This window comes from Harpia harpyja, chromosome 2 (assembly GCF_026419915.1).
Source record: "Harpia harpyja isolate bHarHar1 chromosome 2, bHarHar1 primary haplotype, whole genome shotgun sequence".
Lineage (NCBI taxonomy): Eukaryota > Metazoa > Chordata > Aves > Accipitriformes > Accipitridae > Harpia > Harpia harpyja.
In genome coordinates, this window is record NC_068941.1 from 78,416,368 (window position 1) to 78,428,977 (window position 12,610).

Below are 12,610 nucleotides of genomic sequence, written 5' to 3' on the forward strand. Positions count from 1 at the left end.
GTGACAGTTCTCTTCAATTTCTGTAAGAATCAGAAAGTAGTAAAACTAATTTTTTGCCTCAGATGAGATACCTTGTTGAGACAGAACTGAAATCTTGATAGTGTGAAATATGAGGGAGCGTATTACTTTTAGATTTGTTTTGGATCTCTTTGGAGGTCTAAGCAGGCTGTTCTAAAGATGTACTGTGTAAGGATTCACTGTAACTGTGCAGTTCGTGTTGTATTTCAGTATGTTTGTGTCTTGTGCTTGGAGGAAAATGCGTCACGTTCAAGGTGATAGGAGTCCAACACAAGACAGAAGGATTTAATAAGTCTGGGGTTTCTATGTCCAGTATAAAGCACCGTAAGATCAATCAATCTGCCAGGTCTTTCCAATGAAGAGTATGACTACTCTTCTGAGAGCACTGTGCCCTTAAACTTAAAGAAAATTGCACTGTTCAATGATCTGATAATTTAGGTGCTTCTAGAACTGGTCATGTCCTGTCCTGGTCTCTTCCCCCACCAAGTTTTTCTACAATTGCTAATTAGTCTGAATTGTGCTAGGTGATTTTAGAAAAAAATATTTACAGATGCAATTTCTTTCTGAGGTTTCTAGGAAAAAGCCATAAATGATAGAAGAGCTAAAGATGAAGAAAGATTTTTTTTTTTTTTTTCCCCCACCTGTCCCTAGCCTGAGGCAGGGGAAGGACACATCTAAACTAAACTATACTGAAATAACATAATGTGATAACAATCTAACAGGAAACATAGATTGAACAAAAAAAAAAGGAAGAGGAAAAAGACTGAGTTTGCTAGTTACTAGTATAACATGGCTGAGAAATTATAATTGTGCATTGAATAGGGGAAACAGATTGTCTTTTATATTAACATAAAGCTTTTCTCACTATGAAGAAAACCATTTGCAATTCTGAAGAACCCCTCAGTGATTAGCAGTTTTCCCTGTTTCAGGGCTTACAGGTCAGCTCTGGAGTATACCAAAAGAAGCCTTGGAATATTTATAGATCTCCAGAAAAAAGAGAAAGAGGCACATGCTTGGCTACGGGCAGGAAAGATATATTATGTTCTGAGGCAGAATGAGCTTGTGGATCTTTATATTCAGGTACGCTGTCAACACAGGCATGCACGTGTTGTCAAACATGGTGCAGGTGGCATGGTGAGAGTAAGTAATTCAATATGATGATCCCAGAGATTTTGCTAACTGGTGTTCTGAACATATAGTAACACCATTTATGTAATGCTTAACAGCTGAAAGTCTCAGCATTTTCCATTGGTCCTCTGTTTTAATCTGTTGCTTGACTCTGGGAAGATTTTGGGCAGTGACCTTTTTTAGTGCTTGCTCTGTTGTAAATTCTGTGTATTCCTTCATCATTGTCTACCAGCTATACAGCACCACAGCAGTCAAACCATGTATGCATGCTACATGCTGGTGGATAACAGATAATAATCAGCATGCTGGCTTGTGGGCCAGATCCCCAGGAAAACAGAGTAGCTTTTTCAGGAAGCATTTCCAAAGCATCTAAAGCTTTCCTTCTTCGGCTGTGCATAGCATGGCACAGAGCCAGCTGGAGCTGCTGCTACCTTTGCAACAGTAAGACTAGAGGCATGTGGCTTGCAACCTCAGACCCCCCCCCAACCAACTGGGACCTGCTGCAGCTTCTACTGCTGCGCTAACACAGACTGAAAGATGACCTGAAATGGGGATCTAGCCCTTGTGGCTGCTGAAACTGGATGATCCAGAGTCTTTTCTCAGAGCTGCACTGCAGCCCAGATCTGCCTCTCAGTTGTCTATATGGCTTCTAGACATTCACTGAAGTATTTGGGGAATTAGGTTCTCACTTTTGTAAAGGATTTAAAAATACTTCTCTTCTGTTGTGAGGGAGAGTGCTGCCTTGTAGTGCAGGATGTATACAGAACCTGATATAGTAAGATTTGAATCTTGGTACCAAAAGATGATCTCTAAATAAAATAATCAGATGCCTGTTAAGATGTTTTGAAAAAAACCCTACAAAGCAGGAAAACCCAGGGAACAAGTTCATGTTTAAAATGTACTGAGACACAATACATAGGGCCACTTTAATTAATTTTTCTCTGAAATAAGTTACATTATTGAATATTTACCAGGAAAACTGAATAAATGTGTTTACAAGAAGGGACTGTGCTATAGGCCTGTCATTTCTTTTTCTTTTACTAAATGATTTTAGCTGATAGCCCCCAAGTCAGTCACCTGGTGGTACAAAGGCCAAATCAGCAGGTGGGATGATTTTCTTCATCTGCTTTATTTCCTCCAAGAGGACGAGTGGGCCAGGGACATGCATGTGTATTTCATACTGTGCCTGTATGGCACCTGGTATTTAAAGCAGGGAGTCAGTGCCTGTCCATGAGGAAAGTCTTAAAACAGGAATCTGCCCACTTAAATGTTGACCACTGTGCCAGTAATTTCTGCAAGTCATCACATCTTAATCTGCATGTAAAACACAACTTCCACAATGTGATGCAATAGAGTTCTTAGGTGCCTGAAGCCAAAATAGGTGTAAAAGGATCACTGCCTTTGTGCTTAAGTAGAGAGCTAGACTTGTATTAATTGAATGCAATTTGAAAACTGAAGATCACAAAGCCAAAGCAAGATTAAGAATCTTGCTTCATGTAAAAGTCCCCTTTCTCATTACTACTCATCCTATCAATAACTGAGTATCCTAGTATTCTTGCTTTGGGGAGGATGCATGCTGCCTTTCCTGAAATCCTTTTTGCTAACATGGCATATATTTATTATTTCAGAAGAACAGGATAGTGGAGCTGCATTTGTTTACAGAATTCACTTCACAGGCTTTTAAATCTGCAATGTTAGCAATATCTAACTTGCAATTAGAATTTATTTCTATGATAAGTTCGATCCAATTCAAATTTAATATGTGGCAGCTATCAAATACACTGTTTTTAGAGTGCCATGTGCTGACAAAGGTAGCAGGATACTATTGCCAGAAAAGGGAGACCATGACACTGTATGTGCCCAGGTTCTTATATTCCTTCTTCAGCAGCTGCCACTGGCCTGCTCAAAAACAGGGTACAAAAAAGACAGAGCATGGTCTCACCAAATATAGACTTTTCTATCTTATAATGAGAAGAGAGGCCTTAACAAGATCTTTTTTTTTAATTGTTAGTATTTATTTATTTTTTTTACCAAGAAGTAACCAAGATTTATTTTCTTTCTTTCACCATTCCTTGTTTTCAGGTTGCTCAAGATGCTGCTCTTTACACAGGAGATCCAAATTTAGGAATGGAATTGTTTGAAGCTGCTGGAGACATATTTTTCAATGGTACTTGGGAAAAGGAGAAAGCAGTGACTTTCTACAGGGTTTGTGCAGTTTTTCTACTGCATTAATAGTTATGTCCCTGCCCATCATAGCAGGTGTTCTACAAATGCTGAACCAAAAGCTGATCCTCTCAGCAGTTTATAACCTATTGCAGCTGAGTACTTTGTCATAGTGTTAATAGATATCACCTATTTTAAATTCTCTTCTGAGTGTAGGATATAATCAAAGAGCAAAACGAAACTAGAAGTCGCTTGACATGACATAATGGAAGCCTGTTAGTGCACATCTTGGGGTTCAGCTGTATCTAAACTGTTATGTGTTTCAGGACAGGGCTCTTCCACTTGCTGTGCAGACTGGCAACAAAAACACTGAACTCAGATTATGCAATAAACTGGTGGAATTGCTGGTGAATCTGAAGACTTATGAGGAAAGTCTGGAATATGCAAGAGCATCTCTCGTGCTCAGTGTAAATTTAGGTAAGACCAATTTCAATTATAGCTGAATATTACTGATATCTCTAAAATACAGCAGAACTCTAAAGTTTTCTTCCTTTGAATTCAGTCAGATTTCTTGCCAGGATTTCTTAACAATACCATAATTGCTATTTTTGCCTCTGTTCAAGAATGAATAACTTTATAGCTGCCTCTTCTAACTTCAAGTTCTTATGGAAAACCTTTGGTAGAGCACAGAATTAAACCTGGGATTTCAAGTCCAAACTGAGTGTGCTTCTCACAGCTAAGATGTAATACTGATGAATAATATTGTCCCAAGAGGCTTTTCAGTGTCATATACTTTCAGATTTTCTCATAGCCTTGCTGGTGAACCAACCTAGGATAAAGTAACCAAAACCAATAGGGCTAGTTTCAAAAATTACTATTCTTCAAGTTTGAGAGCTGTTCAGCTGATTAAGAACCCTCTCACCCTTCCATACAAGAACAGACAGGTCATTTTGATCAGCCTGAAAATCATCTTTTTGCCATAATTTTTGATGTAAAGTACATACTTTGGAGTACACACTTTGGTAGTGGAAGGGGCAATGGAGTCTCTAATCCCATTAGCTTGCTTTCTTTCATTACTTTCATAATAACCTATTTGTATTCTTTGTAAGTATGCACAGGGTGTATATATCTATACATGAGATGAATGTAGTTATTTCTTAAGAAAATCCCAGATACAGTTAAATCCTACAGTGGGAAATTCAGGAATTCTGTGGTATTTTTCTTAAAGGGCAGGTTTTGGCTTATGTATCTCTTAAGCAAAATTAGTTTTATGCAATAACTCAGCAAATACCATATAGAAATAAAACAAAAAATAGCATAGATGTATTCTGATTTGACACAATTTGACTACTTTGTCTCTTTGGTTTTATCCTGACTCATACATTATCTCATTAGGAAATCAGCTAAATGAACGAATAGCTTACCATCGGCTGGCTGCCATCCATCATCATTTGGGTCACTGTGAACTAGCTGAACACTTTTATTTAAAGGCCTTGTCCCTCTGTTCCTCTCCCCTGGAGTTTGAGGAGGAAACACTGTATTACGTCAAGGTGTACTCAATCTTAGGAGACATTATATTCTATGACCTTAAGGTAAGAAATACTAAAAACTGCTGCAGAAAATCGTTACATTGAATAATGTTTCATAATGTCAGGTTTTACCACATTCTGGTTTTTATGCATTTAGAATGTAAATAATAAAGTGAGAAAACCTACTGAAGTTCAGAATCTATATTATTCTTGTTTGACACCCAATAAACTGAGCTTGGATGTCCTCTTACATGGCTTGTGCTATAGAGGATGTTATCTTTGTGTCTCTTATTTCAGGATCCCTTTGATGCAGCAGGCTATTATCATTTGGCACTTGCTGCTGCCATGGACCTGGGCAATAAAAAAGCTCAACTGAAGATTTACACAAGACTTGCAATAATCTACCATAACTTCCTTGTGGATCGGGAAATGTCTCTCTTCTTCTATCAAAAGGCAAGAACCTTTGCAACAGAGCTGAATGTTAGGAGAATAAATCTAGCTCCTGATCAGTGTTACAAGAGTTCATAAGCATCTGTAGTTGTTAGACTGCATTTTCCAAAGAAGTACCTAGAGAAATATTGCACTGGCTTTGTAGGAGGATGCAGAATGCATTCAATGTCTCGTTATGCATATGCTGTAAGCCAGAGCTCAGCATCCCGGACTAAATTACCAGTTTATATGACAGTGAACTACATTTCATTGTCTCCAAGATATACAGTCTTTTACTTTTGGTTTAAGGATCAGCCTGTGCACTAAAATCAAAACCCAACAGTCTTTTCTTAACTAAATTTTTCTTTGCTAGCTGTTTCTGTCTATCTGGATACCAGAAAATGATCAATGTATAAATGCAATGAAAAATATTAAAGTGTTACAGAGAAAAAACACTCCATATAAACTGTGGCTTTCTTTGCATGACCTAGCTCTTGTATGACCTAGCTCTACTATTTTTATGATGCTAAGTAAATACATTTGCACAAGCATGTTAGGTGGGGTATTTGAGAATTAGTTTGATCCAGTTGCCCAGACATCACCCCTCATTTCCTATCAAATTCATCTACTGCAGTACTTACAGGCACTCGTTAAGATTTATCTTCCAATTCCTGAACGCACTTATGTACATGTTGTAATAACTAACTGGTTTCCAGAACTGAAGTCTCTAGTAATATGTAACTTGTAGTTTTGTGGATTTCAGTGGTTGTGTGAAGGCCCTCTTTCCCTCTTTTCAAAGACAAATTATCTGTTGGGTTTTTTTAACTGACCTTTTTCAGAACTGTCAGTATTGTCTGCAATGACTTATTACAGGATTTCCTACAGTCTTACGTATAACTACCTTATGTTCAGAAAGCTGTACTACTTCACTTTAGTTGTAAAAATCCTAGATTTTTAATTTTGATAGTTCTAAATCTTTGTGCCTCAAAACATTTTCATACCAAAGCTATGGTAGAAATGACTTATTAGATCATGCTGTATATTTTGAGAAGGAATGTCAGTGTCTTAAGAGTCTGATAACCTTGCAATTAAATATTCAGATACATTTTGAAATGATGCCTTTTCATTCTCTGAGAACTTCATACAGAAACTGCTAGTTCATTTTTGAGACATTACAAAGAATGGAAGTATGGAGGTGTCTTTGGAAGATGAACACATAGTCTCAGAAACCAGCTAGGGGTTTGCTGGCTACATATTATATTTTATTTGCTTATACTGTCAAACCCGGGGAAAGGTGCAAAAAACAAACTTTTTTTGTCTGGTCTGTGTAGCTATGTAATCTCATTGCTTTGGTTCTTTGCCTAAGAATCTTTTCCTAAAATCTGTCATTCACAGCACACACTGAACACTTTCCGTACATACATTCAGGTATCTGACTTTTGTCGTCTTTTTGACCTTATGAATTCTTCATTAGTTTTTTGACTTCTTCCCTACAGGGAGAGAGGATACTTATATATAATTGAGATAGACTAACACTTAGGATACTCTCCAGGGATGTGGAAAGTGCATATTCTTCCTTGGTGAGTGCTGTAAGCACTAGTCTATATAACAGATAGTTGCCACTATCATGATAACTGTGACCTGTCAATTACCTTGAAGAGAAGATTTGACTACTTACGTAGACAAGGTAACTCTCTGCAGTCCTGCACTTGGCTCAAAGGTCCAGAAAGTGAAGTGGCCTTCAGCGCTATGCCTTTGAGCTTAAATGCTTTGTATTTGCTATTTCTAGAAGGCTTCTTGCACAGTAAGCATTTTTTTGTGTTGTCTCTTTTGACACTGTAAGGAGAACTTACATGCTCCTGTGTTTTCAGTTTCATGCTGAGGATTAGATGGCTAAAAATAATGTGATAGTGCCTTGCTTGTAAATATGCAGTATTATTAAATATATCTCAGCACTTTGCTTTTAAAAACTAAAAAAGCTTCATGTTGGTTAGTGAATCAGACCTCTAACGTCTTGATTGTAGAAATGTGTGTACTGCTCAAAGCAATTCTGCACACAAGTTTTCGGTGGGTTTTTTTGGTTTTTTTTTTTTGGACACTCACAATCAGACTGGAACTAAGCATTAAAGTTGAAAGTTTTATTGTTCGGGTGTCTTAGCAACTTACCTTGAAGACTCAGATCTGACTGGCCATATTGTCCCACTAAGCATGGGAAATTAGTTAGCCCATATCCTCTTCCTTGTCTTGACGTGAAAACTCAACAGAAGTCCTGTATGATCTCTGCAGAGCTGGGAAAATTGTGGATGTTGCTCTTTGTTCATTAACTTGCTTTTCAGTGCTTGTCAGTCTATTTTCCATTTCATTTGGCTTTCAGGCTAGATAAATTTATAACCTCTCTCTGGCTCTGATTACAGCAATCACAGGCAGTCTCTTTGTATTCTGGGAAGGGAAGCTGCACTTCCTAATCTGGAATTCAATTCTGCTGATAAGACCTATCTTCTTTCTTGCATTGCTACTTCATCTTGTTGCCTTGATTCCACAGAATTTTTGCTTTCATAGTAATCCAGTCCTTTATTATTAATTCACCCTTTAATATTAAATTGTACTTGGGCAGTGTATAAGCACACTGAATTTCTTGGCCATTCCTTTCAAGCCAGTTGAACAACATACAAAAATCTGGCTTTTGAAAAGGTAGTACCTGAATTCTCTCCTTGCTCTGATGAGAGGAATTCTGTGTTTTCCTACTCAGTGTGGTTAAAGTGAGTTATAGGCATAGGATTTCAAAGAACTGCATTCCTATTAGATATATATCTGGCATTTTAGGTTTTTAAAAACTGCTTCAAAACCTGTTAGACCTTTAAATATATCTCTTTCTCCAGGAAGCACAATATAATTTTATGCTTCTGCGATAACAAATGCAATGCACTTGGACAGCAAAGCTGGAATTTACAAATTCTGGGAGGAACTGAATCTGGGCTAAAGGATTTTACTCCTAAGTTCTGTTCCTTTTGATCAGGAGTGGTAGGATTCATCTTCCCTTTAGGAGACACCTGTTAGATGGCCCTACTCTCTTCTGCGTCAGAGAATGGTTAACTGTCTACAACATAGAATTGTATAGGTGGGTGAGATGAATCTTACCTGGTGTGCTTCCTGGTGCAAGTCTTTATAAATGGAAGTCTGATTATTTGAGATATTATAAAACTCTGTTTTCCCATAGCTGTTATGTAAATGATCAATTTTGGTTAGATAACTGGTAGCACATTCTTTTAGTTTAATGAAGCAAAAAGGCACAATAGCATAGAGTCTAGGTGCCTCCTAGGTAGGGTATAAAAAGCATAGCTGTGCAGAGTCTGTTAGAAAAGACAGTGAGGGATGGGATGTTTGAATGATAAATGAAAAAAAAGGCATAGGAAGCAGATATAGATTCAGAGGGCTTCTACCCAGAACTAGTTATGTAGCTAGTCAGTAGCAAAAGTCTGATACTCTTAATGATCCAAAAAAAGCCCTGCTGAGCTGTTAAAAGCTCTGCAGGCACTGTCACACTGTAGGTATTTCTGCTTGATTTGAAGTAACAAGGTCCTGCTTCCAGGAAGGCATAAGCTGGTGCCTGTGAGCAGCTACATATCTAGAACATTGTCAGATATAGAGCCAGATACTTGTGGTGGCTTCTCATCCAGGAATGACATACGTTGCTAAGTGTCACCCCTTCATTTTTAAAATGAGATTACAGAAATGGGAATGGTAGTGATGCTATCATTGTACAGAATACTTAATTACTGAAAAGGAGTGACCTCAACCCCCATGCTTTCCTCAGCCTGTAGAAGCCTACGTTTCTGAAGAGGAAAATACAGAATCCCCATTTTTGCAACTTTGGCCTCTTCAGAGAAGTTAAGCCTGCTTCATGTTGTTTTTTTCAAGGCCTAATCCATTCACTCTTAACACTTCATTTTCTGCAGGACCAAGCTAGAGTTTGCCAGCCGAGAGAGCCTCTAGCCACGTGGTGGCAGTCTCTAGCTTTGCATCAGTGGCCTCCAGTCCAGAAGGTTAAGAGAGGAATTCAGAAACCTGAAAAAGTAGCACGTTGTTCCTCCATTACCCTTCCTTTCCAACTAAAATCTAATACCTCTTAAAAAAACCCAAATCCAAAACCCACTAAAAAAACCCCCAAAACCTTAAAGTGATGCTGTCAAAAATGATGACCCAGAGCCTAGCTAGGTCTTCAAGCCCCTTTACCAGGATAAGCGAAACATAGATCTTCCCCAGACAAGCATCTGTGTGCTCTGTTGCAAAGGAAGTATGCTCCAAGAAAGCAATGGAGCACTTGCGGAGAGTAAAAAGAGTTGAAGGTAATAATTCTAAGCTACTTTGAAATGCTTGAAGTTCTGATAACTGACTTGTCCGCAGACAACCTAGAGAAAGGCAGCTGCTCTAAGGTAGTACACAGCTTTATTTGGCAATAGGAAAACTGGAGTACAAATACAGAATAGTGTGGTAGAGAAGAAATCTAGTAAATGAGGTTAGAGGCAGGCACATGCTGAAAACTGGTGGTGTTAGTTTAAAATGGTCAACTTTTGACAGCTACTTGGCATTTCTCTTGGCAAAACATATGAATTGCTTTGTATGAGCCTGGAGCTATGGTATTCTAGGCAGTGACATTCAAAATACTTAACCTATGTAACAAAGCACTTTTTCTGAAAATGTACCAAAGAGATTAGCAGAGTTAGTAGCTGTTTTCTCACTTAATATAAACTGCCTGCCTGGTTTTATTGTCTGCTGAAGTGCGAAGGAGATGTTCCTCTAACTATTTTGCTTATAAAGCTTTTCTGCCTTCATTTTGCCATTTCAGATAATGAAGGGAAGAAAAATAATGTTTGATTTCCCAGAATATTTATCTCTACCTGGCACTTTAATCACTGAGTGGCAGGTTAAGTTGCCTTTGCAGTGCACTGACATACTAAATGGATTGTATCTTTGCATGAAAAGGCAAACTAAACAAGATTACTCTGACTTACAATATCATAAAACTTATATGCCATTCAGATGCTGAATTACTCTAGAGAGTTATGTGCTGGGAAACTCTTGAAAAATTTCAGCAGGTGTTTTTTCCTGATGTAGCAGATGTACAAAATCTGCTCACAGTACCATTTCTTTGCCAAGTCAACAGAAGGGAATTTCACCATTGCACAGAAAATATTGAAATTTTTGGAAGTTGGAATGAGTATGATAAATGGAGCATTTTTGCTTTTCTAAAAATAACACAGATTATTTCTGAGTGTTTCCTGAAATATATCTTAACACCACTGGCTGGTGTTAGATACTTGTGTTCATCAGTCATGTTATAAAATGGGGGAGAGAAATTTCTCAGGAGCCAATCCATTCCCAAACTGGGGAAAGACTTTATCAAGAATTACAGACCATTATCTACCTGCTCATATTTTGCTTAAAGTGCAGATACATTTCTGTGTGCCTGCCTTTTCTAATATATGCCATAGTTAGGTGTTTCTTTCTCTCCCTCGAGAAGGGGAATTAACACAGTACCAGTGTAACTGGGCACTTTTTGTAATACTAGAAAGCAACAGCATATGGGTATTAGGACATAAAAGCAAGCACCTAAGAAATGACTGAAAGTTGAACTACTGAGCATTGTTGTAAAATGTGGTCAGGATGTTTTGTCTCGTGTTTTCAAACTTGATGTTAGTACTAACTATGCAGAAACATCTAAAGTATAAAGAAACAGGATAGTAAAATAAATACATCCATTCTATCTATGAAACTATTCCCTAGAAACTATTACTTTTTGATTTTTAATTCTTGGCGTAATTCTGTACTTATTTCTTTGGTAGATTGAAGTGATATGCACTGTAATTTTCTTTAAATCATGAAGCTTTGTCTCATATTGGTCAAGACTTACATGGTATAAAGACTTAGTTAAAATTCATGCATTCTTGTACTGATGAATTGAACTCAAGAGAAAACACTTGTAAATTGCTAAGTAATCTGAAAAGTGTTTTTCTTTTATGCTCTGCTGTAGGTCTGTCAATTATACACTGTATTAAAGTTCTTTTTTCTGTTCTTCCTGCATACCAGAGATAACAATAGTCTTACATGTAAACATACAGCTGAGTAAATACGTTGTTCACCATGAAGTAATAATTATATGACTATAATATTCTTTCTTTATTATCCAGATAGCAGTCATTCTTCAAGTTTCCCATTTTATTTTACTTATTGATAACTGTAGGTTTCTTAAAATCTTGAAAGACTTGTAACCACAAGAAGTTTCAAGAAAATTGAGGTGTGTGTCAGCAAGTATCTTAGCCTAAAAATCTGTCCTTTACTAACAAATTTTAATTAATGTCTTTTTTTCTGACATATTTTATCTTCTTTCACAGATAAGTGGAAATTTTGGGTAGAATAACTTTGTTAGATTATTTATTTCCTTTCCTATCTATATCCTACCAGTTATCAATGTGTATAAATTTGCATCTGTGGTTTTCTGGGTCATTGAACAGATGATGACACTTTCTTATTAAATCAGAGAAAAGTTGTCCTTATTGCACCTTTGCCAATTATGTTTGCTCTATTGCTTTCCCTTTTTAGACACCATTTTTATTTCAGTTTAGGTCTGCCAGGCTTTTCATCACCCTTGCTGGATCCTGGGTGTTTGCCACATACCAGTTAATGTTGGAAAAAAATCAATCCTACTTCTAAGAATGAGTCTAGAGAAAAGTGCACTAATTGGTCAATGTTTATTTTAAACCAAATGAAGTCTGGTTACCTGTTCTCTGTAAAGCTTTAGTGGCCAGGAGCACTGATTTACCGGCAAAGTGGGGTTGCTTTAGGAATGGACTTTCTCCTATCAAAAAGTATTCCTGTCATAAGCTTTTAAAAAAGTGCAACTTGCATAAGAAAGATGTTTTGACACATGCTACCAAAATTGTACGCCTACTGAGTAAGCTTGAGCTACTTGCATCTTGTGGGGGTGAGCAGGCTCTGCCATGCATATGCTTTATGCTGTTACAAGGGTGAAGCAAATAAGCCTATGAGACTTCCAACAGAAAAGAAGATAATAGCTTTGAGAAGTACAAAGTTTATCCTCTGCTGAAAATGAGGAAGAATGGGAATGGAGCTATATTTGAAGATGTTGCTGCATCACATCCCATCTCCCATACTCATAGCAATCATATATTAGAAGCTTCAGAATTCTCTGTTGCTTTTTGTTAAACAACCTGAAACACATCCTTTTAATTGCCAAGAGGTAAAACTTAAAACAGTGCCCTGAATATGTTTCTCTATGGTGTTGGTTATTGTAATGTGCAAATATGTGTAATTTTGCAAGCTGC

General features: G+C 37.4%; 1 protein-coding gene across 1 annotated transcript in view; it reads left to right on the forward strand.

Moving 5' to 3' along the window:
* The window catches only part of SH3TC1 (SH3 domain and tetratricopeptide repeats 1), a 33,816-nt gene extending 27,502 nt beyond the window's left edge, over positions 1-6,314 (forward strand). Inside the window, exons 14-18 of the mRNA XM_052780561.1 lie at positions 948-1,098; positions 3,229-3,351; positions 3,636-3,786; positions 4,705-4,901; positions 5,136-6,314. Coding sequence (XP_052636521.1) covers positions 948-1,098; positions 3,229-3,351; positions 3,636-3,786; positions 4,705-4,901; positions 5,136-5,366 — 853 coding nt within the window. The 3' untranslated portion in view covers positions 5,367-6,314. The remainder of the gene's footprint in view (positions 1-947; positions 1,099-3,228; positions 3,352-3,635; positions 3,787-4,704; positions 4,902-5,135) is intronic.
* The last annotated feature ends 6,296 nt before the right edge of the window (positions 6,315-12,610 follow it).